The sequence below is a fragment of the Staurois parvus genome, unplaced genomic scaffold (assembly GCF_062004578.1).
Source record: "Staurois parvus isolate SC_StPar_1 unplaced genomic scaffold, SC_StPar_1.0 ptg000047l, whole genome shotgun sequence".
Classification (NCBI taxonomy): domain Eukaryota; kingdom Metazoa; phylum Chordata; class Amphibia; order Anura; family Ranidae; genus Staurois; species Staurois parvus.
Window position 1 is genome coordinate 5,190,250 of NW_028317843.1, and position 25,511 is coordinate 5,215,760.

A 25,511-nucleotide genomic window follows, 5' to 3' on the forward strand; every position below is an offset into this window, starting at 1 on the left:
TTTACAAGAGGAAAATATGTTGAGCCAGGGAAATAATTAGTCTTTTTTCTCTATGAAAATCACGAAAGTCTCATTTGCTGCTAATGCTGATTAATCTAAACCAACCTTTCTCAACCAGGGCGCCCAGGCACCCTGGGGGTGCCTTGGCAAAATGTCTAAAAATTGCATAAAAACTTGTATACAAGCCATCGGGTGGAACAAGCCTGCCTTTTAGTTACACAAAGCCACATGTTTTCGTTGTGCACCATTACAACCCTCTAGCCGCCGGCATCCTGATAAGGAGGATGTCAGCTGCCTACACAGCATCCTTTGTTTGACCCTCCCCTGCCCCTCTCTATCAGTGCTGGGGTCACATTAGCTCAGTGATGGAGAAAAACTGAGGGAGAGAAAAAACACTGGAATACTAGTCAGTACCAGTCTGCAAAAGTGTATTTGCTTTGGAAGAATAAATCACCACTAATGTTGGGTATCCTACGTGTGAATGTTGGTGCATTACCTAAAACTATTAGAATAGTTTTTCACATTTTAGAATGGGGTGCCTCAAGACGGTCCATAATTGTAAAGGGTGCCTTGACTAAAAAAAAGGTTGAGAAACACTGATCTAAACAATCTAAAGGGTATGTAAGTGGATCATTTCAAACGGGACTGTAATTTATTGCCTGTTAAAGAATGAAGGTAAAATGGATGAAAGTTAGTACTGGAAGCCTTTCAAATAAAAACTGATGGTTGTATAACTTAAAGTGACACTAAAGCTTTGTTCAAAAAAAAAAAAAAAACAAAACCCCACAACAAACTTGTCTATACTTACCTGCTCTCTGCTCTGTGCAGTGGTTGGACCCGGTGCTCCTGGTTCCTCCCCATTGAGCAGTGCCCCCAGGGAATGCCTCTTGCCTTGGGGGCACAGCTGTATGCTCGACCCCGAGTCACTGCTCTGTGTGCGTCCATAAGACACATACAGAAGCGGCTCAGCCCGGCCCCCACTCTCTCCTCATTGGCTCACTGGCTGTGACTGACAGCAGCGGGAGCCAATGGGCTGTCTTATGCTTGATCCAGAAAGCAGTAAAGCATGAAGGGATGAGGGACCCCGCACACCACTAGCTCAACAGGTGAGGAATCTGAACAGCCTCAGCCTTGAGCTCCTCCAGAGCCACTGCCTTGATGCATTTCTTGCCGCCCAATGGGGGCTTAGTTATAGAGGTCTAAATAGGCCTGTAATCTATTTTTCACAAAATTGTTTATCTGCCTCTTTGTAATGTCCTCTGGGAGCCCCCAAACCTTTTCTTATCCCTCCTCTCATTTTTGTTTTTTTGGAACAAGCAATGCCCGTGTATTGTGGTGTTGTGCACTGCTCTATGCACACTACACATCACATAGTTCCTAGTCCATCTCAGGAGTAAGCTAGAGAGGGTGACTACACTCTTTGCAGTGGAAGGAGGAACACAGCAACCCTCTAACAGGAAGTTGTACCATGGCAGCAAAAAGAAAAGGAATTTAAGGGAGGCGAAGAGCAAAAAAAAAAAGCTTTTTTTATGTTCAGAACACAAATTTGATTAGAATTTCTTTTTTTGGAAAACAAAGTTTATGGTCATTTAAAAGTGTAATTAAAGAAGAACTCTGGGCAAAATTTTTATTTTCACATACAGTGGGGCTGTACACTCACTGCATGGGTAAACTGCTGATTTTGTCCAGAGGTGCAAATAAAAGCTATACTTACCCGATCCTTCGAAAAACTGAGCTACCCCATGTCCAGCCGTGGAGTGTTCCTGCCGTCCCAATGTCCAGAGCTGGCCTATGGGCTTGATCACGTCAAGAACAGTTCACTCACAAGACCGTTAGCATGCGGGAGACAGTGGCAGCGGGGACAATTGGCAGATTAAGTAAGTATAACTCTGCTCTGCAATCCCCTAGACAAAAGCCAAGCAGTTAACCCATGCATTGCAGGAACAGTCCCACTAAATGGGTAAATAAAAATTTTGCCCGGAGTTCTTCTTTAAACCCAAATCATTGAAAACAGTTAGAATATGCTGTATTACAAGCTGTTAATACTATGGGATACTATGGGTCACCATGGGACTTGTTTTCTGTATTCTGCAAAAAAAACACAGTTGATCCTTCTGTTCTCTCTCCCCCCTTCTGTCCATGTCCCCAATGCAGCTGGGGATTCTGCAGAGCAGTGTTGGCAGCTAGTGCACATGCTCAGTTTTCAGTGTATTTCTACCCTGAGCATTTCCTCCCTATCACATCTGAGCAGACCATGTGAGTCACACATTTGGGGGTGTACACAGTGGTAAATGACAACCAACTCCCTCCCTTCTCTTCCATGCCCACTAACCAGGTAAACACAATTGGGGCGGGATATTAAAAGTAAATCTAAGACACAGGCTGGAGGGGCGTGACACAGCCTGTGACTGGCAGAAATCCACCCACACCACACCACTCTGATCATCTAGGCAGCCGGAGTGGAAGCAGGTTCTCCCCCCCACCCCCAAAAAAAAAAAAATTCCAAACCTGGTGGAGGTTTTGACTAAAGTTCCACTTTAGGTGAAACTCTGTATAAAACCCTACTGAAAAAGAGAAAGAAAATGTGTGTGTGTGTGTGTGTGTGGGGGGGGGGCGTGTCTTTCCTCTGACTTGGTCACCTAAATATGGAGTGTAAGCTCGAGCTAGTGAGGCCCATAAACTTTTTTTTAAACAAAGCATTTAAGATTAGCCAGGTAAATAAGTGAAATAGAAATTAAAGTTTCACCTGCTGCCTGGAAATAATTATTACGTCTTACTTCTTTTTCCTATTTGAGATCCAGCACCCCCCCCCTTCCCCCCACAATCCCAGCAGGCTAAAGATGAAGGCTGCTGCCCAAACAGCAACACTCACAATCATTGCACACAATCACTGCCACACTTAGCCTCAGAGACAGTTTAAAAGTAGCATCTCAACAGCCTAAAGGTGAAAAGCTAGTGCTAAACCAGCTACGTAATCACATGAAAATGCATTTTAATTAAGTCTAATCCTTGCAAATGAGAACATTACAGTAACACGAACTCAAAACAAAACTTTGCTTCCAACGTTCTTTATAAAATGAAGCACTGACAGCATGGGATACATAACAATTTTACCCTCTGCAAATCTTTTTTCCAGTGCTGAACACTAACATTCTAGAAATAAAGTTGTTACAATATTAATTTTTGTCCTTTTGTGGTATTTAGAGTGCAAGCAAAACATAATGTCCAAGTTAATAAAGAAAATAATTAAAAGAAATACATTTCCCTGTGGGGGAGCGAGAATGATTTGAAGCAATATTTTGTTAGCCAAGAGTTGTGCTCTCAGACGGCTTCTCTCAAATTACCTATTACAGACGCAGTATTTGACTTACTGTGTTAGTTGGATCTTCTTGTAATATCCTGTCATATATCTGGAGAGCATCATCGTACCTGTTCCAAGGAGGAAAGTGAAAACCGCTTATGGAAAATTACTTCCAGAAAACCTACACACAACTAAACAAACCCAACGATTCAGCATTTGAAAAAGGCAAATAAATGTTACATTTACCCAAAATTCATATATTGAATTCTTCTATTTAGGAGGTGAATAACCCAATGGCTTTTCCTAAAGTAAACCTGTGCTTTGTCCATGAAGGGTAAAGAAATAGGTTTGTCTCAATGTTAAAAAAAACCCAAAACAAAAAAGAAAAAAAAAACATTCAGTACATCTCTGCTATGTGTGTACATTTCCTCATGTTTTGTTTCTTTTAAAGGCTGGAAGTAAAGAACAATAATTGTTGATCCTGTCAAAAATTCCTGTGAGCTTACCATGCTGCCACTTCTGCAGTACAATCCTAAGCAGTGTGTGTGTCAGACCTACACAACCTATTGGACTACAGAACACAACCCTCTTATGATACAGAGATGAGGAGAGGGGAGGTGCTGTGTAGTCCAGCACGGAAGAACACAGGCAAAACTGAAGGCACCATGTGGGATGTATGTGCCGCAGAGGCAGTAATGTCAGCTCACTACAGGAATTTAGGAGCTCACTGGATTTCTGGCAGATTGGCAAGCATTGTGCTATACTTCCAGTGTTTTAAAAGGCATAAATCGTTCGAGAAATATGCATTGCAGAGAATGACTGCATAGGGTCTAAAATTTTGATCTGTAATCAGAACAGGAATAGAGGGGAAATGGTCCAATGCTTACAATCAACAGGGAATTTACCTTCCTTTATAAAGATTTCCTCTTTTTTTCTGTGAGAGGAAGAGGACACAAATGGAAGAAGAAAAAAAAACCAGGACGGTTTTACACCTTTCCAGGTTTATCCAAAATAAAACATTAATACTTCAGATCTATAGTACTTAAATGCTTTTGCATGACCCAGCTGCTCAAAGAAAGGAAAAAACTTATCTCTAACTGTAGTGCTGAGAGGTTTAGCAATAACACACACTGAATTAAGTTGCTGAGTTCCTACAATTAATAAGAAATTTGTCAAAAAGGTTTTTGAAGCTTGATTCACACCACATTTGTTACATTTAGCTTGCATTTACATGTCAACGTGAACCTTTCCACCCTTTCACGAAGAATTCACATCAGCATGCAGCCCTGGGGAGGAACCTTTTCCTCGAGGGCGTAGGCTCTGGAAAGGAGTTGGCTGATCCACCTGGCAATTGTGGAGCAGGAGGCAGGGTGTCCAGGACCCATGAGCAGGACAAAGAGGGTTGCATCCTTGTGAATACTGGCTGTAGCTTTCAGGTAGACCCAGACAGCCCTAACCTCATCCTGATGAAAGTAGAGGAATTTTCTTGTCATGTTTTGCGGCAGGGCAGAGGGAAGGAAGGAAAATGTCCTCATTGAGGTGGAAAGAGGAGACTACCTTAGGCAAAAGGAAATGACAGAAATGACCACACTGCCTGATGAATCAGACCACAGAACTATCTAACTGGTAGTGGTGGAACGGGAGGCAGGATGTCTTTTATGAGGGTCCACAAGAAAGGCAAAGAGGAACTCAGTCTTGTCTAAGAGGCTGTAGCTTTCAGGTAGACCGCAGACACACCCAGGCAACGTGGGACAATTTCTTTGTTATGTTCTGTGGCAGGACAGAGGGAATGTCCTCACACTGAGGTGGAAGGAGGAGATTAACTCAGGAAAAAAGGAAGGTTTTGGTCTCAAAACTACTTTGCTTTTGTGCAAAACAAGAAAAACCTTTTTACAAGACGGCTGCTAACTCACAAACATGCCTAAAACATGTAACGGCAACCAAGAAGGCAACCATCAGGTGAACTTACCCAAAGGAATGTCCCTAATTGGCCCAAAGGTGGGTCTCGGAAGAGCAGTGAGCACCATGCTGATATCCCAAGGTGACAAAAGCTAGTCGAAATAAGGGACTAATATGATCAATTGTGCAGCAGAAAGTTTCTGGAAGAGGATGGATAAGGCAGAGGCCTGTCCCCTTGAGGGTACTCAGGGCCTAATGCTGACTGAGAACAAAGTGAAGAAATTGCAAAAAAACAAGTGATATATTCTCTGGGGTTAAGTAATCTATCTTCACTCCATGCAAAGAAGACCTTCGATGTGCGATGCTAAGTCTTGAGGGAGTTGTATTTCCTTACACTGAACAACGTAGAAATGACCAAGTCAGAGACAGTCCTATCCTTTAGGCCTTGGGTTTCAACAGCCATGCTGTTAAAGCTATTGACTGTGAAGCAGGATGAAACAGGGGGGCCTTGTGAAACCTTGCAAAGAAGAATAATTCCCTATTCCAGGGCAGGTTTGGAGGTCTTCACTTATGCGAACAGAAGGATTGGGTTACTTACAGATTGACTCTGCTTCTTCTATGTCTTGAAGATGTTTTGTAAAAACTGCCTCATAGGAGGCCACCATAACCTTTATGCAGAATCAAACTGAAAGGTATCGTTGTGACCGGAGGTTCTGAGAGCTGGACCTTAGGAGGCAAACTTCTTCGAGGGAGAAAAATTCTGGCTTACCCTGCATCCAAGTTTAGACCCAGAGACTCCAGATGGTGTGAGGGCTGACGAGCAGACTTTGGAAAGTTGATCAACCAGCCGAAGGTTTGAAGTAACTGAATAGTCCTTTGAACTTTGACTGTAAAGGTCATGGCAGAGGAGACCTTCAGTAGAAGGTTTCCAAGTACCCAGTGGCATGAATGCCCTGGATCAGCAGATGAGCAATAAATTAAGTCATTCTGTTAACACTTGGGATGCATAGGACAGCCCGAATGGCAGTACTACAAATTGGAAGTGCTGGCCTCCCAAAACAAAGCAAAAAAAGCACTGAAGTGAAATTCCCCTTTTCTGAGAGAAGCAATAACAGACTTTGCTAATACCACATGCCTCCAACCTTCCTCTGCCATGACCTTTTCAGTGGAATCACTGCTCCTTCCAGGGGAGGATGTATAACGTTTTTTGCCACTGGAAACCGTTTTATTGATTCAGAGACTATGGGTTATATGCATCTACCTTCAGGTGGTTGGATACTAGCAAAAGGCTTCACTGGGTCCTGTCACTAGAATCCCCATATAGCCCTGTCGACTCTGTACTATACTCCAAGATATATGAAGTTACAGGTACATCAAAATTCCTCTCATTTTTGTCGTACAGTGCAGAACACAGGGATTGATTTATAGACAATGGGACGTACGCAAGCAAGTGGACAACAGTACAGCTAAACAGCAGCAACAGGCCAGCAGGAAAAAACAAGAAGTATTGAGAGACCCAAACCTTGCTGCTGTAGCAAGTGATAGAGACTCGCCGATTAAACAGATTGAGATAAACATGAAAAACAAATCAGGCAGTGGCTTCAATCAGAAGAACAAACGCTAGGTGATGTATGGGCCCCAGACACCACCTCAATGGGAGAAGGGGCTCAAGCAGAGAAGTGGCCCCTGTAAAAGGGAGTAAAATGACCACCCAGACAGGAGGAAGCAAAAGGGAGGAAACCCCAGTGTGGCATTGTGGGAAAAGAATAGGAGTCCTCAAGGGACAATAGGAGGTATCATGAAATCTACCCTGTTCCCAAGTGGAAGAAAGAAGAATGCAAGGTAAAAGTACCACTGCTGGTGAGAAAAGGTGGAGGATCCATTCTTATAAGGATTTCCCAAAAGGAGAATCTATTTATTTGGAAGATAGGGCTTTTGTCTCACCCACGAGGTTCTGCAGGAGTCCCAGCAAGTGACAAGGAACAGCCCTCCTCAGTAGAAAGCTGCACCTGAGGTGCAAGGTCTTAGGAGACAGGGGAAGAATGTACTAAGTTGATGAGGACCTACAGGGTCCTAATTGAAATGCCATATGGAGGGACAAGTAGAGAAGTCAGGATGTTCCCTATCATACCACTAGGTGGAACCATCTTATCAGAAAATACAAAGCAGGGGGAAATCAATCTGCCTAAATGAAGATTTAAAGGGGGCATTCAAGGGATGGAATGTGCTGATGTAGGAATACCAGGAATTCACCTATCAAGGCTGCCACACAACCATGGGCTAAGGAAGAGTAAGACTCCTACAGACCATAGGCGGAAAGGTAAGGGAACCACGTACGAAATCCTGTGAACAGTGAAACAGCAACCTTTCCTAATGGCAAAGAAGTTACCTGGCACAAAAAAAAAGACCTAGGGAAGGCTTGATAGGCACCAAAGCCCAGAATCAAAAGAATCGGCTATCAGCAGCCATGGAAAATAGGGAAGGGTGGATATGCCATGGCAAAACAAAGTAACAAAGGCCCCAGGCTGTGGAACTTTCCTACCCAAGTACCCATGGTCTCAAGGAAAACCCATATGAATGTTATGCTAAAGGAAGAAAGACCTATACAAGAACAATAGACATTCAGGGAAAACAATCTTAAGAGAGTACAGAGAGCAGCAGCTGTCTGGTACCAGAAGCCAGAAATCAGGTTTAGGAGGCCAATGGCATCAAGTCTCCTGGTTGTCTCAGGGTTAACAAAAGAGCCCAATTATCCAGAACTAAAAAAAAAAAAAAATGGATGAGAGTAAATCCCATCAGACTACCTTAAATGGAAGGAGAGAAAATCTCTGACACAAGAGAGCTAGGCCTAGCCACAGGTGTACAAGAGTTTTTGTCAAAACCTAGTTATAGAGTTATATAGAACTACAGAGAGACAGATGGCTGGGTCAGAGGAGACCAATGCATCTTTGTATATAGAGCCTTTAAAGGAGAGAGGTTTCTATGTAGGAGTTGGTAAGTGCACTGTGGTATGTGTTGTACAAAGAAGAAGTAGTATATACTACAGCGCCATCAAGACATGTAAGCCAGGAATCAAAAATATAGTAGGACACAGGGAAACCCTGTCTTGCCCTGTTCACCTTGTGCACCCCATTCATAGTCCAGGCTTCGCCCACCAAGATGGGCATACCCTCAAAGGGTTCTTCAAGGTCTGGGTGCTATGGGGATGGACCATGGCCCTGAAACTGTATAGCACCCTGTGGCCAACTTACACTCACTGCACTATGTGCCAGGGTGAGCATCGGATGCAGAACCAAGTGCTCAAAGAAAACCAAGTATAGTTCCCAAGGTGTGCTCGAAGCTCATCAATCTAATGAGCCATTAGGGCAGTAAACAGTCAGATCTTGACAGAAGTATTAGTTGAAGGAGGTAAATAAATCTGGTGAAAAGCTAGTAGGAAATTCTTCTCCAGGAAAAAAAAGTGTCTGTCACCTATGCATACTAGCAAAAAACAGTTATATAGGAACACTAAGGGGTGGACCCAGCGATCTTTTTTTGCCAGTTTCTGATCACCTGAAGACAGCAGCATAAAACCCCTTCAAAATGATTTCCCTACCCTGTACTGTACAATAAAGGTATCTGCTTTTGTCATATGGGCCACATAGCAATAAAAAAATAGGATATTGCTCTGGGACAAAGGAACGGCCATCACCCTGAGCGGTGTTTTGTGTTTCCTGTAGGCGATCAGCAGATCATGTGTTATTTGGCTCTTTTGTCCCAACTCTCATGCCTGTGATTCCCCAATGCTAAAGTGAGGGGATCTCTGGTGGGGTACATACAGAATGGATGTGGAAGGTGTGGGGTTTTGCATTTCTGGAATGCAGGAGCTATTATAATCCAGGCACTGACTGCGGCCGTTTCTCTGTAGCAAAGGTGGGAGGAAGTGCAGCAAGCACATTTTTGGCAAATATGGCAGGTGAAAGTGCATCAGCAAGGAGACTTATTCCATACAGGAAAAAAATGCCAAATGTTAAATTAAATACTTACGGTGCTGAAAGCATATTTATCTGCTTTGAGTGTTAAGCACTATGGCTTTAATTTAGATAGGAATTGTCCAAATTACAGGAAACCGGTTACGGTCCAGGCATTGCATGTCACTGTGGGCAAACCCTCAAAGGGGTCTGGGAACCATAGAGATGGACCATGGCTCTGGACTTATAAAGCACCATGTTGCTAACTACATGTGCTGCTACAGCACGGAATCAAGTGCTCAAAACAAACATTACTGGCCAAGACCACAACGTGGGGTCTGGGTATGATCTCCAAGGTAAACACCAAGGGTTACCAATCCGGGAACTGCTAGGCAACCCATGACAATAAGCAGTCTGATCTTGATAGAAGGGTGTGACTTAAAAAAGGGATTGTTGAAAAGGGGGGAAAAAACTTCTCCAAGGGGGAAGAGATCCATCACCTAAGGACACTAGCAAAAAACTGAAGTCTGATGGAGTGGGGTTATAGGAGCGTGAAACTAGGGGCAGCCCTACCAAAAGTATTTTTGCCAGTGTCAAATCACCAGAAGGTAGCCTGCATCTAACCCACAGACTATGAATACAAACCTTGAAATAGTAAGGATGTGTACTGTAAATAGGCATCCTCGATGTCTTCAAAGGCCTGAAGATCCCTTAGTTCAGTGTTTCTCAACTCCAGTCCTCATGGACCCCCAACAGGTCATGTTTTCAGGATTTCCATTATTTTGCACAGGTGATTTGATCAGTTTCACTGCCTTAGTAATTACCACAGCTGTTTCATCTGAGGGAAATCCTGAAAACATGACCTGTTGGGGGTCCATGAGGACTGGAGTTGAGAAACACTGCCTTAGTTGAAGGTAGACTATGACTGATCTTACTATTTTTCATTTTTGAATTCGAAGAAACCTGTTGAAAATCTTGATCTAGAATAGTGTAAATGCCTCCTTTAGCCATGGGGATGGAGAACAGGTTTGAATAGAAGCAGGGTGGATGCAGAGTCCATGGATACAAACATGTAAAATCTGAAATTTCATGTGACCAGATGACCGAGAAGTCTGACAAACATTCCCCACTCAGGGAAGTGGAGGCACCCCTCCTATAGAAGAGGGTTTGCTCCCTGACTTTGCAGACTTTAAGGTTCAAGCTTTCTGGTGCATTTGAGCACTGGGTTTGGATTTGGAGCAAGAGGCCTGAAATTTAAAGAAAGGAACGATTATTGATTTAATCCTCCTTCTGACATCCTTAGCACAAGTGTCAAAAGAGACACCAAGGATGGTGGTGCCTGCCAATGGGCATCCACATAAGATACTGTTTGTACTGAAGTTCTGCAGATTGACAAATGAGCCAAAGAATCTTTCGCATATGCACTGCAAGGAGGCTCACGCTATTTGGTGCAACACATCTACTAAGCAATCCACACAGTAGTGCAGTGCTACTGGTACCATGTTCAGGTATGACAAAGATTCTTCAAAATAGATAAGGGATCCCTAGTCATAGGTTTGGATCAGACAGCTAAAGCCTGACATGCATACAAGGTCACAAGAGCAGGCTGTATATCCTGATCTGCTAGGGAGGATAATGCTCTAAGGAGGGCCTCTAACATTCGGTCCTAGAAGATGAGACTATTCTCAACAGGGACAGTTGTTTCAGGCAAGAAATGGATTTTCCATTTCTCTAGGAAATCCTTCTCAAAAGGGTATTGCTAAACAAAAACTTTGGGAGGGATGAACACCTTACCGGGATGCAGCCAGTCACAGTACAACACAGGCTGTAAAAGGGAGTGTACAGGGAAGGTTTAGCAAACCACCTCCTGTGACAATCCCTCGTAGCCAGATCAGGCTTCATCCTTCTCAGGGAGTGCCACAGCAGCCAGAAGCAGGGCAAAGAATGACTCTGGGGGAAGAGGAGGAGAGGGCAAGTTAGCAGCCCTTGCAGTTTGACCCTTCCAAAATAGTGAAAAGTTTTCAGACATTGTGGTAGAAAATTCCTCCCTAGATATGTACTGCATTGATAACCACATCCCACCGAGCCATGAGCTGAGCGTTAGCCAGTTGGGCTCGCTGATCCACCCCTTCTCCCATTCACCTACATTTCTTCTTCTACAAGTGCTCATGACTACGACTAACCATACTGTAGTACAGGGAAGGGTTATGCCTCCGGGGAGAATAACTTCATTCAGCTGGGAATCCCAATGTCCAGAGATCTTTAAAAAGAAAAAGCTGTGTACTAGTGTAGGGGGAGAACGTCCTCTGCATAGCCAGTCAGTAGGCCTAACTGGAATAAGTCCAGAGCCCAGTGACACAAAAACAGCTTCAAATGTAAAAAGGGAAGATGCCCCGTCTCCCACACTGCCAGCCATGAAAGAATGTGCCGAAGCTCATGCTCCCATTATAACCCTTCAGGGACCTGAGGGCTAGCACATGGGACTCCTAGATGGGGCAAAATCCCTGACTAACAGCAGCCACCTTGGAGCAGCTCTCCAAGCAGCCAAGGATGTTAGAGAGTAAGCCTGATCCAAGTCTTCACCCCCTTGCTTGGCATACTCCCGTTGGGGGGGGGGGCTCTTCAGGGACAGGGCTCCACTGCAGTTGGACACAACCCTGGACCTGTATGGAACCTACAATGTGAACTGAGACTACTCGAAACAATAGGTTTGGTTTGTTTTTTTTGCATCAGGCCTGTAGTGAGCAACACAGCCCAATGCATGTGGTGTGAATGGGCCCTAAACTACATTAAAACATACGGTTCCAAGGGCACTGGCAATGATCACAAATTTTTAGCATACCTTAGACAAATTTACTTGAATCAGGAGGAACTAAATACAACTTTGGAGTTATATAGTGCTAGATAATATATTTGAGATGAGAAGTATTGCCCTATGGGTCCATTGTATTTTCAGTTTGTCCCAATGCAGGTACAACTACTGTCAGCTAAGAGACTGCCAAATATGAGACCTTTATGTCATTAAATGGAGGGGCCCTATCAAAAAAATTCTACATCTCCTTAAAAAGGGAGTGCATAGTTTGATTTTATTTATTTTTTGATTTAAAATACATTATTTACTTTTGAACAGTTAAATTAAGCTTATACAGTATAGCAGTTGAAATAAGCCTGTTATTTAGAGAACTTAAGGCCCCTTTCACATGAGGCAGACTCTGATTTGATCAGCAGGGGATCTATCCACTGATCCCCTGCTGATCAGAACAGAGAGGGCAAATGACAGACAGGTTTGTGTCCCTTCAGTTTATGCAGAGCTTACTTGGACAGAGCCAGCTCTGCTCTATGGGTGGTTGGGTGTAAACGGGCTCCGCTATCTGTTTACACCCGACCGCCCTCTAATCCGCCTAGATGAAGGGGGACTGATCCTGCACTTGCCGGTCCATAGGGGCGAATGGCAGTTTCAATCAGCGCTACCTGAAAAACTGACAAGCAGACCAGATCAGACCCTTCATGTGGAAGGGGCCTAACAGCAAAAGTACAACAGGATGAGTCAGAGAAGTGGCATCTTCCCCTTCAGTACCTGTTCAGAGAATTTACAGCGGAGAGTCTGAGAGTAAACAGATTCTGGAAAAATGTTACATACAAATTATATTAAAATTATGCATACAGTGTGAATATACAGCATTTTCTGGTGTATAAGACTACTTTTTATACTTAAAAATATACCCCAAAAATTGGGGGTCGTCTTATACGCGGGGTATAAAAATGTGAACCTTGAGTTTGTTTGGGTCAAGCTGGCTGGATGTGCGGTAATACTGTACATACAGTATACCGTGCTGAGCCAAGCTGGCTCAAAACAAATGTCCCTATGACAGATTAATCTGTCAGCCCGCTGGATGTGCGGTATATACAGTATACTGCGTTGAGCCAAACGGTTTCAAAACTTACCGGTACATCCCTACTGTAATCAGCCCGCTGGATGCGTGTATGTACGGTAGCTGCGGCTACATACAGTATACGCTGGGCTAATCACGGCAAGTGATGTATTCTACTAATGAATACAAAGCCTGCTCGGATTGGCTGAGTCAAAGAGGTGGGCTGATGATGTCACAACCTCAGCCAATCCGAGCAGGCTTTGTATTCATTAGTAGAATACATCGTTCGCCATGATTGGCCCAGCGTATACTGTATGTAGCCTCAGCTACTGTACATACACACATCCAGCGGTCTGATTACAGTAGGGACGTACCGGTACGTTTTGAAACAGCTTGGCTCAGTACACTGTATATACCACACATCCAGCGGTCTTACAGATTAATCTGTCATAGGGACGTTTGTTTTGAGCCAGCTTGGCTCAGCGCGGTATACTGTATGTACATTACTGCACATCCAGCGGGCTGTATATATACTGTATGTACCCGAAGCTACCGTATTACTGCACATCCAGCGGTAACCATCTGATTTGGAATTTGATCCATATGATGACTTTCTTACAAATGTATCACAAGATGTCATTATGATGTCAGAGGATGAACATGAGGATTTTGAAGGATTTTAAGTACCGGTAAGTCATAACCATTTCAATTAAAAAATCTGTTGTTTTTAAATAGTGTTCCCTCTGGGGGGGGGGGGGGGTAGTCTTATATGACAAGTATAGCCCAAAACCTATGTTTTAACTGAAAAATTAGCGGGTCGTCTTATATACCCAGTTGCCTTATACGCCGGAAAATACGTTATATATAAATTATATTTATCTCAATTGTTTAAAATCACATAAAAATTAAAGTAAAACAAACTGAAGCAGGTGGGGGTGTATATAAAAGGGCAACAACACTAAAAAAAAAAAAAAGAATTAAAAAAAAAATGATGTGCGGATCATACCATTGTTATTTGTTGTGCACTTGGGCAATGATCCATTGTGACAACCACAGCAAGATAGGGAGGGAGCAGAAAAAATAAATTTGTGGTTTATGGAGAGAATCTGCTCTGGGATCACATTATACATGTTCATTCTAAGATTGCTCTCTTCCAGAACACTGAACTGCATTACGAGCGGTGTAGAAAAGACAGTTAAAAACTATATTTGTTTTCTGTTAAATTCCAAACATATTATCTATGCATTCCTGGAGTAATGGCGGCAATTACTATTGAAGATTAAAATTATTCTTTCATTCTGTTACAACCCATGTTTAATGAAGAGAACCCACACTGGCAGCAGTTATTTCAAATGCACAACTGCACTGTAGATCTAGTTTAGTATTAGAAACGATTTTAGAAACTTTATTAATAAAATATTTATGGTATAAATTATTAGATCGTGGATGTAAAGAGCATTCAAGTGAATTAACTCTATTATTGCACTGATTGAAGTGTACTGAAAAGACACAACAAAATACGAGCAGAAAACATTTGAACATATATGGTATTAATTATTTTACCTTTCCATGGCTTCAAATCTCATGCCAGTTAGTTTCTTCACTCTGTGGCTGCCAGGAAACTGCCGCCGTAATTCTTGCAGACAGGACTTCAAACAAAGAGAATAAGTGCACATTAATATGTTTAACATCAAAAGCTGACTTCCTCTTAAAGTGGTTCTAAACTCTAAGCTTTTTTTTACCTTAATGCGTTCCCTGCATTAAGGTAAAAATGTCCCAATAACTGTTACCTCTCCCCGATCCCTAAACACTTACCTGACAACTCTCACCGATCCAGGTGCAGTTCCGCTCTCCTCTTGCTGGTCTTAAAGGTGACTTTGAAAGCAGGAGTCATAGGCTCCTGCTGCTGTCAGTCAAACTCCGAAGCGGGAGCATGGCTTACCAGCACTGTGTGTGTCTATAATTGCACACAGCCCAGCTTGAGCATGCCTGCACAGGTCCCCCTTAGCACACAGCTTGCTGAGGGGGCACCTGAAGGAAGGAGGAGTGGAGAGCATCGTCAGGGGACTGCAAAAGGGGAGGAAAGAGACTGCTTTGTCCGCTCCCCTCCCTCGCTGGCATCATGGGAATCTGCAATTAATGTAGTGCTCCCTATGTATAAACTAATCTATTTCAATAGGTATTGTCCTAAGAAATATGAAAATCTGGCAGCAGAGGTTAGAAAAACAAGGGTTTTCCTTTTCTATTCACGTAGAATTTGTATACCATAAAGTTGCTGCCTGATTTTTTGTGGTTCCTCCTCCATTTGCTCCCCAATATGCTCAGTGAACCACTCTGGAGATTATTCCATATCTGTATGTGCTTGATATATGTACCTTTTGGTCCTATGTGCTCTGATATGCTAACGCTGTGTCTTGGATTGGCATCTGCTGTTATTCTACCACTAATATGATCAATAAAGAGAAATTATGGCGGTTAAAAAAAAAAAGAAACTGCTCTGCGCATTGCACAGCAGAGATAAATATAACATGTATTTTATTTTAATTAAAAAAAAAAGCTTTAATATGATTTTAAAGGCTCCTAAAGCCAATAATTTAGTACTGTGAGATTGCTGCCAAGATTAATTAAATGCCATCTTTTTGTATCTCAAGACGACTCCTTTGGAAAGATATCTCCAACAAAAAGCCCACATCTGTTCAAATATTGCTACCACCAGAAGGGAAAACGATGGGATCACACATTACAGATAGATGCTCACAATGCTACATTTTAGAATACAAAATGGTAGTCCTTTTATAGTAGAGTGACTTTTGTTGAGATTGGTCGGAAGACCAGAGAGATACTACTGTTAGGAAATGTAACCGTGTCAGTCAGATATGTGCAAGTATGGAAGGCAGTTCAAACTACTGGCATCAGCTCCACAAGTCTTTAAAAAGGGAATACAACACAAATCAATACAACTACAGAGGATTTCACCAAGTTTTAAAACCCAGCTAAAGTTACAGAAATAGATATGCTGTCAGATAGACATTGTACAAAAGGAAACTGGCATAAAGACAATGGAAAGGGAGGTTGTTTGTAGAGTGTGTCTAATTATGAATGACTGCAAGTCAAGTAGGCACTAGAATTCGACCACACTGCCCAGCGCACTGTATGATCTAACAGACACCTTCCTTTTTCTGCAACGCAAGTCTATGGGAGGGCATTTGTGACGAGGGGTGTGGCCGTTACTCAGCTCTGCTAGCATAGAGCACTGGAGAGAGATGCAAGAAGAATTTTATTATTAACAAATTATTAACATGTGAGAGTACGGGACTAAAATGAGATAAAAGGTGCAACACTTTAAAAAAAAAATGCCTTTACATACACTTTAATTTAGAGTAGGTAAGGGTGAGACTAGAAAATGAGGCACAATCCAAGTCTTTAGAGCTCTTGTAACAAAAAGAGGTGAGGGATATGCCTCCAATAGGGACACCTCTTGCTGTGACAATGCCCTAATATGAAAAATCAATTTAGAGACATTTCTTTTAATTTTCTCTTAAGTCTCCAGTATAGGAAGTGAAGAAAAATCTCCCCAGCAGGACACAGTAGGAAAAAAAAAATGTAACACAGAAGGGCAAAATCCCTATCTAAAATGAAAATTTTTTTTAAAATCTTGTCTTTACACTAATTTATTTTTAATCTTTGTATAAAATGGGCAAGGGCTTCCTATGATTGTCTATGCCAGGGGTCTCCAAACTAAGGCCCTCCAGGTGTTGAGGAATTGCAAGTCCCATGAGTCCTTGCAAGACTCTGACAGCCACAGGCAAGACTCCCAGAGGCATGATGGGACTTGTAGTATTTCAACTGCTGGAGGGCCATAGTTTGGAGACCCCTGATCTATGCAATCAATGGAGAGATTTCCACTCACTTCCTATCTCTAACATTGTGAGGTCAGAATCTGGAGCAGCTGTGCAAGGCAACCAATCCGCTTCTAGCTTTCATTTTTAAAGCTTAAAGTGACCCCAAACTCTAATTTAAAAAAATATATTCAAGTATGTATTCTTAAAGGAGAAGTACAGCCAAAGCTTCCTTGGCTGTACTACTCCTGTGGATAACAGGAGTGCAGTTCATCTGCTCTTCTGTGACGCATTTTCAGCGGAGAGTGGACTGAAGTCTGCTGTTGGCTGATGTCACTCAGCCGGTCCAGGCTGGGGAAAGATCCTGACTTCAAAGTCGGGATCCACACCAGAGTTTGGAGCGGCACCTGACTCAGCCTCTCAGCAAAGTGCTGAGAGCCTGAGCCAGCTGCTCCCTGCCCCTCCACAGCCCAGCGTTCCAGTGAGCACTGGGGGACTGAGCAGACAATGGTGACTGGCAGGCCCGCTCTCTGCTCAGAGCAGAGAGGAGAACTCAGAGAGCAGCAGTCAAGTGATCGCTGAGTGTTCACTATTAGAGCCGGAGGAGGACAGATTCAGCATCGGATCGATGCTGCATCTGCCTAGGTAAGTATAATTTGGGGGGGGGGAAAAGCCCTACTTCTCTTTTAACTCAAAAAAAAGAACCTTCTCTATTGCTCTCAGCGTCCTCCAAATGCCTTTTTTTTTTTGCTGCTGTGATCTTACTTCCTGTTAAAGGGTGGCTATGTTCATTCTCCATGGTCCCCCTGTATGTGGGAATGTATCCACTCCCTCTTGCTCACTCCAGAGACAGACTTGGGTCTATGGGATTTGTAATGTGCATAGAGCAGTGGATATGACCACAACTAAAATGCACTGCTTGTTCCAAACAAACAGCTGAGACGGGAGAAAAAGGTTTGGGAGATCAGGGAGAAGAAGGTAGAAAAACACAGTATGACGATTTAATGAAAAACAGATTACAGGGACGTTAACCACTTGCCTACCGGGCACTTATACCCCCTTCCTGCCCAGGCCAATTTTCAGCTTTCAGCGCTGTCACACTTTGAATGACAATTGCGCGGTCATGCAACACTATACCCATATGAAACTTTTATCATTTTGTTCACACAAAGAGAGCTTTCTTTTGGAGGTATTTAATCACCGCTGGGTGTTTTTTTTTTGCGCTATAAACAAAAAAAGAGCAAAAAAATTTGAAAAAAAAAAGTTTTTCATTGTTTCTATTACAAAATTTTGCACACCGATGTGTGTTGATGAGGCTGCACTGATCGGCACTGATGAGGTGGCACTGCTTTACAGCACTGATAGGCAGCACTGATGGGCACAGGTGTGTGGCACTGCTGGGCAAAGGTGGGTGGCACTGATCATCAGTGCCCTGATGATCAGCGCCGATCCCTTCACTGACAATTGCGGTTCTTGGCAGTACTTTCCTCACGCTGTGACAGCGTGAGGAAAGTGCAGCCGATAGCCAGCAACTGTATTTACCCGGTGATCTGCTGTGTTATTGGACACAGCTGATCACGTGGCAAAAGGCCACCGTGATTGGCCATTTACCGTATCACGTGATCAGCTGCTTCCGTAGGACACAGCTGATCACCAGCAGCGCTGGGTGTGCGCCGCTGGAGGCGTGTTCTGAAATGCCGTCCATGGACGTCGTCCCAAAATTTCACAAGCACACTGTAGCCGTCCTTCCGTTGGGAACCGGTTAAAGTGATAGTAAACTCATTTATTTTCATTTTACCTACAGGTAAGCTTATAACAAAGCTTACCTGTAGGTAAAATGACAATCTCCTAAACGTGCACAGTTTAGGAGATATTCTCTTTTTTTAGGCTGGCACATGAGTGCTTAAGGTATGGCACATTCAAGCCGTTCCTTCAGAGCTGTGTGTCGTGGCCCGGGACTCTTGTGTGCATGTGCAGAAGTGACATGATTGTGGCCCGGCCTGTCAGATGGCCAGAGCTTGCGAACCCGCAAGGGAGACTGGTGTAGATGGAAGCCTTGACAATGGTGACAGCACGCCGTTGGAGGGCTTCGTTTTAAGTGATGCAATGCATACTTTGCAGGGGACTTTTTCTTTTTCACATTCCTGCGGTTTACTGCTGTTTTAAACAGTGGATGTGTATGGCTTGTTTTTGGGGAAAAAGGATATGACCAGTATATCACCAGAGATAAAAGGCTCAATTCAGTAAACCTAAAAACAGTTCTGGGGATGTCTGAAATGTTACTACAAGCTCTGTGCAGATTTCTAGGAAAAGCAAGTCTACTGCATGAAGAGAGCATGAGATTTCTAGGGGCATCTGCACAAGGAATACTGATGCCATGGTTGCAAGGAAGCAAAATCTGAATTTTTTTACCATGAACAAATCTTATTGGTTACAAACTGAAATGGAAAAATAACGTTTAATTCTATAAGGCTAGGTTCACATATGTGCAGGTGGTGCCGCTGTGGATCTGCATAAAAATGTGTGCAGCCGAACCACCCACACAGATGAATGCGGACCTGCGGGTGGGTGCCATTCATTCTAATGGCACGCCGCCCACACTGGAAATCGTAACCGCACCAGGAACCGATCTTCTTCCCTGCGTGTCCTGGGAGTTCTCTCAAATGAATTGGGTCTCGTGCCCGCGCAAAACGCACACTGCAGGAATGTGGATATGTGAACCAGGGGTAAGGGAGCAGAACAGCTTGTCTGGTAATCATATACTGTATGTTACATCAAAGCCCTAATAATTTTTCAGTTTAAATCTGCTAATACATTCCATCAAAAAAGTAACAGTTCGGTTCCCTAGAAAGCAGCTAGAGCAGAAGAAGAAAAGCCTGTACCCTGCCAGCATGCTACAGAGAAACACCCTTACTGTGTGTGGAGGTGGTTTCTCTACAAAGGTCCAACACATCCCAGTCAAACCTACAATTTGCAATTCTCATATCCCCTGCTGACTGGAGACTTCAAGCTTTCACGAAGTGTGTCTGACCGCTGCAGAGAAACCACTGCTTCCACACACAGAGCAAGGGTTCTTTTTATTTTTTGATTCACCTGGAATGTATATAGCGGAGTTAAACTGAAAGGTTAGTTGGCCTTTAAATTGACTCCAACACTGTTACATAGAAAACCTCTGTATAAACTAATAGGCAAAGCAATTTCATATCTTACCAAATGGTTTGAGAAAGGAGTTCAGAGTACAGCAGCAGTTGTAAGCACTTTTTATTTACACATGTCTGTCACAATCACACGGTGCTCCTGCATTTCTCATTCCTTACAAATGTTGACAGTCCCCCAGAGAGGATGGAAATTGCTGAAAACTTTCGGGGTTTCCAGCATCTTGAAACATTTGGACTTTTTTTTTTTTTTTAAATAAACAGTTCTATGACACTCTTGGACACAGAACAGAAAAACTTTGCTCATGATGATGAAAAAAGAAAATTATAAATATGCACAACATAACCACACAAATTTAAACAAATATTCTGAAGCATATGCAGATGTACGAGAGCGGTGCTGAGAACATGTGGAAGAAAGTGAAGCACTTCCACAATATCTCAGCTGCAGTGTCGGTTGAATATGGAACGCACAATGTGTCAGAATATGGTCAGGTTGGCAACACTTTCAAAAATAAACAGGGTTCAAAAAGAGTCTGATCTGTAGCAATGGGAGATCCGTAAGTCATTCTTTCAGCAGAAAAATAAATCGTCAGTACATGAAACATACAGGAATAAAATTATTTATGCCAGAAATCTCAGGCAGCCTGTGACAATCTGGGGAGGCACTGAATTCTTCAGATGTCCTTACCAGAGAACATCTCATAGTTGTGATGCCAAATAAGCTTTTATCAAGCAAAAGACAAAAAAGGTTTGAGCGTCCTGTCTGGGTGCAGAAATGAATTGCTCATCCTCTGCTAACAAGAGTTTTGGTTTAAATTTTTTTTATTTTTTTTTTTTAGCTGATAGTAAGCTCTCTGAAACCTTCATGAGCCATCCTAGAATGTCAATAATAACTCTCTTCATGAGACAACCAATTTAAGCAGCTCTGAAATCAAACAGTGAAGGTCAGCTATAGTATAGGGATTTCTAGAAATGTTGATGGTGCCTAAACATTGCCGCAAAAAGTGGTTTACGTGTAAAATCCTTTTCTTGGAGTATTTCAAAGGACAGGAAATCTTTATATCCATTACAATAGGGTTATGCTACCACCTTCAGGTGTTTGGACACTGGCAAAAAAAAGTTACAAGAAACCCCTCCCTGACATAGACAATCTCAGTTAACCGCTTGCTCGCCGTGCTATAGTAGAATTACTGCTACAGGGCGGCAGGGCTGCACAAAACCACGCATATATATGTGATTCGCATTTCTGGGTAGGGAGGCTAGGGATGTCAATCACCAGGTCCTGGACAAAGATTCCATGCTGGCAACCGGCGATCGTCGGGGAAAGCGGACAGGAGAGAGACCTGTGTGTAAACACAGATCTCCTGCCAGCAAGGACATGCTGCTTTGTACTGCAAACTACAAAGCAGCATGTCCCCCTAATAAAATACAGCACATAATGTAAACAGCACACAGTTAACCCTTTGATCACCCCAGATGTTAACCGCTTCCTGCCCAGTGTCATTAGTACAGTGCTTTTTATTAGCACTGATTACAGTATTAGTGTCATTGGGATGTCAGTGGCAGTTAATTCCCACCCAGTGTCAGAATGCCCACTGCAGTCCCACAGTTCCGCTATAAGTCGCTGACCGCCGCCATTACAAGTATAAAAAAATAAATAAAATTTCCAGTACATATACCGCCACTTGTAGATGCTATAACTGTCATGTAAACCAATTAATTTACATGTAATAGGATTTTTTTTTAGCAAATACAAGTAGCAAAATACATTTTGACCTAAATTTATGAAGAAATAAAATTTTTAAATCGTTTTACTTGATATGTTTTATAGCAAAAAGTCAAAAATACGGTTTTGGTTTTTTTTTTCAAAATTGTTGTTTTTTTTGTTTATAGCGCCAAAAATAAAAAACGCAAAAGGTGATCAAATGCCACCGAAAGAAAGCCCTATTTGTGGGGAAAAAGGACATACATTTCACTTTTGTACAGATTTGCATGACCACGCAACTGTCAGGACCGCAGCGCCGTAATCGCAAAAAAATTGGCCTGGTCAGGAAGGGGGCTAAATCCTCTGGAGGGCAAGTGGTTAAGAAAGGCTTCAGTTTATGCAGAAAGCCAAAAACCACAAAGGAAGAAGAGTGGGATCCCTACGTCCTGTGATGTACTCCAAGAAAAAGACCATTTCCAACAAAATCCCATTTTCTTTATCGTACATCCCAGGATACAGGGAATCTTCATATTCACTATGAACCAAACAGGTTAGATCCTCATGCTGCAGAGGGCAAAATTCACCGCCCAAATGAAGCGTCCTCATTGGTTTGAACATTCACATGGTAAAACTTTGTGAAAGCATTAACTGGAGAGCAGCTAGAGGCTTTACAAACTTGAGCTATTGGAGCCGGATGTCAAATAGGTCAGGAAGCAATTCTGATAGAATGAGCCCTCACTGAAAGCAAACGAACTTTGCCTTTAATGCTGTAAGCTTGATCAATAAGCTGACGGATCTATTGAGAAATGGTAGATTTGGAAGCTGCATGACCCTTCCTTGGGTATCTAGGAAGCACAAAGAGGTAAACTGACAAAGTGCACCAGTTGATTTCAGGTAACACCTAATAACACGAACAACATCCATTGGATGAAGAATCTTGTCCCTTGGCATCTGAGGCTTGGGACAGAAAGAAGGCATCACAATGAAGAAAAGTACCTTTGGCAGGAAGGACAGTTGAGTCGGAAGCATAACCTTGTTTCTATGAATCAACAGGAATGGTTCCTTACAGGAAAGAGCAGCCAATTACAAGACTCTCGGAGCCAAGGTAATTAATGGCAACCAGAAAAAAAGGAGGAATATCCCAAATGGAGATTTCTGCAAAAACAGAAGTACCAAATTGAGGTCCCAGAGAGTCAACAGTCAATCAGTGTCTATGCAGTAGCTCTATAACCCCTCATTAACCAAAAAGTGATGCTAAACTCTGCTAGAACAGGCATGATTGGGCAGCACAGTGGCTAAATGGTTAGCACTTCCGCCAGGCAGTACTCGGGTCGTTGGTTCGAATCCCAACTACGGCACCAGCTGCCTGGAGTCTGCATGTTCTCCCTGTGCCTGCGTGGGTTTCCTCCCATACTCCAAAGACATGCTGGTAGGTTAATTGGCTTCTCTCTAAAAATTAGTTAAAAATTGAATGTGAGTTAGGGAACTTAGATTGTACGCCCCTTGAGGGTTAGGGACTGATGTGAATGTACAATATATATATGTAAAAGTGCTGTGTAAATTGACGGCGCTATACAAGTACCTGTAATAAATAAATAAATGACACCTTGCACAAGGTACACACCAAACAGTATAAAGCAATTAGTTTCTGAAAAAATTACAGCTACCGCTGAAATCTGACCCTTGAATACCAAAACCTGACTGACTCCAAATTAGTGGAAAGCCAGGATGTGACCCCCAACATACCAACGAAAAAGAAAACTCTGAGCTTCACAACATGTAAAATAAGATTTCCAAATCCTCTAATTAATCTAACACAAAGTCGCCTTCCTCGCCCCTTAAAATGCTAGCAATGACCAAATTTTATTATTTATTTCAGGTACTTATATATAGCGCCATCAATTTACGCAGCACTTTACAAATAAATTGTACATTCACATCAGTCCCTAACCCTCAAGGGGTGTACAATCAAAGGTCCCTAACTCACATTCATACATACACATACTGGGGTCAATTTAGACAGGAGCCAATTAACCTACCAGCATGTCTTTGGAGTGTGGGAGGAAACCAGAGTACCCAGAGGAAATCCACGCAGGCACAGAGAGAACAGGCAAACTCCAGGCAGGAGGTGCCATGGCTGGCAATCGAACCAATGACCCTAGTACTGCCAGGCGGAAGTGCTAACCATTTAGCCACTGTGCTGCCAAACCAGAAACTCCCCTGGTCCATCTGCCAACATATTTACATATCAAGAGTACCACAATCTCCTGTGCCAGTCTGGGGCGATCAGAAACACTGGGATGCCTTCCCCCAGAATACTGCGAGGCAGAATCCCTAGTGCTGCCTATGAACCTATTCAGTTTTGCATTGAATCTGGACTTTAGAAGATCCATATCGGTAGTACCATACCTGTGGAAGAGCTCCTCAAACACCTCTGGGTGAACAGCCCACTCCCCCATAGTCGGTTGTTGAGGACTGAGAAAAATCCACCTGCCAATTTTTCATGTCTGGAATGTGGATGGCAGACAGAAGGGAATGTGAAGTTACACCCAAGACAGGATGAGAGCCACCTCCTCCTGAACCACCTAACATTTGGTGCCTCCCTGACTGAGCCCTTACAGGGAGGCCCTTCAGTTGCACCGTCCAATGCAGCAGGGCAAGGCAAATCACCCTCAATTCCAGAATGTTGTTGGGCAACAACCTCTCCCGCAAAGTCCCCTAAACCAAGATTGTCCAGAACTCCTACTCAGCCCACCAGGCTGTCATCCATCGTCCGGATACTCCAGGACATCCTTTTGTCCCAGGATGTTATGACATTCCCTTGGAGGGCCCTGGAAAGAAACTGTGAAAGGAACTGCCTCAAATTCCTCAGGCACCGCCAAATTGAGGGCTGCATCAGTGTATGGCTTGCCGAACAAGGCATTGGTCTTGAGTGAGGAAAAATATTCAAGACCAATGCCTTATGCTGCAGTTGCACCCCAGAATCAAGGTTCTTGTGAAGATAGGAAACTGTTAGAGCCACAGAAAGCATTTTCCATTTCTCAATTCCATGGGGTATTGCTGAACATTTTTGGTGAAACAAACACCTTGTCAAGGTAAGCACAATCCATGTACAAATCATGCTTCAAATAAGGATGTACAGGAAAGGACTGAGGATGCTGTGACGGGTGCCATAATCCAAAATCCTTTACCTTTGGAGTAGAGGACTCGGGGAGCTGTAACCGGGTCCAATCTATTTTCACAAGAACACTCACAAAAGGCCTTCTGGGTCTGAGATGAAATCCTGATGCTGGTGCTCCTCAGAAGAAGATTCTTCCATATCCCATTTAGGGACTCAAATCTCCAGCTACGGATCACTGCCCTAAACCTATATAGCACCCTGCTGGTCCAAAAGGCAATATACCAATGGGGGGGGAGTATGCTCCATCATTAGTGTCAGTGGGCCACGTTGTTGTTGTCATTGGGAGACATTATGCCCTATTACTGTCATTGGGAGGAATTGCGCCCCATCCTTGGTGTCAGTGGGGGGAATTGTGCCCCACTTGTTGAGATCAGTGGAAGAAATAGTGCCCCAAAGGGGCACATTTGGCCTCCGGGCAGCAATTTAAAGACCACTGCCCTAGACTAAATGAGCAGTTAACCCTTGTAGTGTGGGCAAAGTATAACTGCAACTAAAAATTTTCAGGCTTTCTGGAGTTAAGCTTCAAGTGTATGTAAAGCGCAGCAAAGAAGTTCTCATATGTGTTCTCTTTTGGTTATATATACAATTGACAGTTTGTTTGTTTTT

The 25,511-nt window shown here is 43.1% G+C and overlaps 1 protein-coding gene across 1 annotated transcript in view; it reads right to left on the bottom strand.

Moving 5' to 3' along the window:
* EMC2 (ER membrane protein complex subunit 2) overlaps window positions 1-25,511 on the bottom strand; it is a 139,168-nt gene that overhangs the window by 55,820 nt on the left and 57,837 nt on the right. The window contains exons 5-6 of the mRNA XM_089664454.1: window positions 14,586-14,671; window positions 3,372-3,429 (exon numbers count right to left, since the gene is read on the bottom strand). Of these exons, the coding sequence (XP_089520580.1) occupies window positions 3,372-3,429; window positions 14,586-14,671 (144 nt within the window). The remainder of the gene's footprint in view (window positions 1-3,371; window positions 3,430-14,585; window positions 14,672-25,511) is intronic.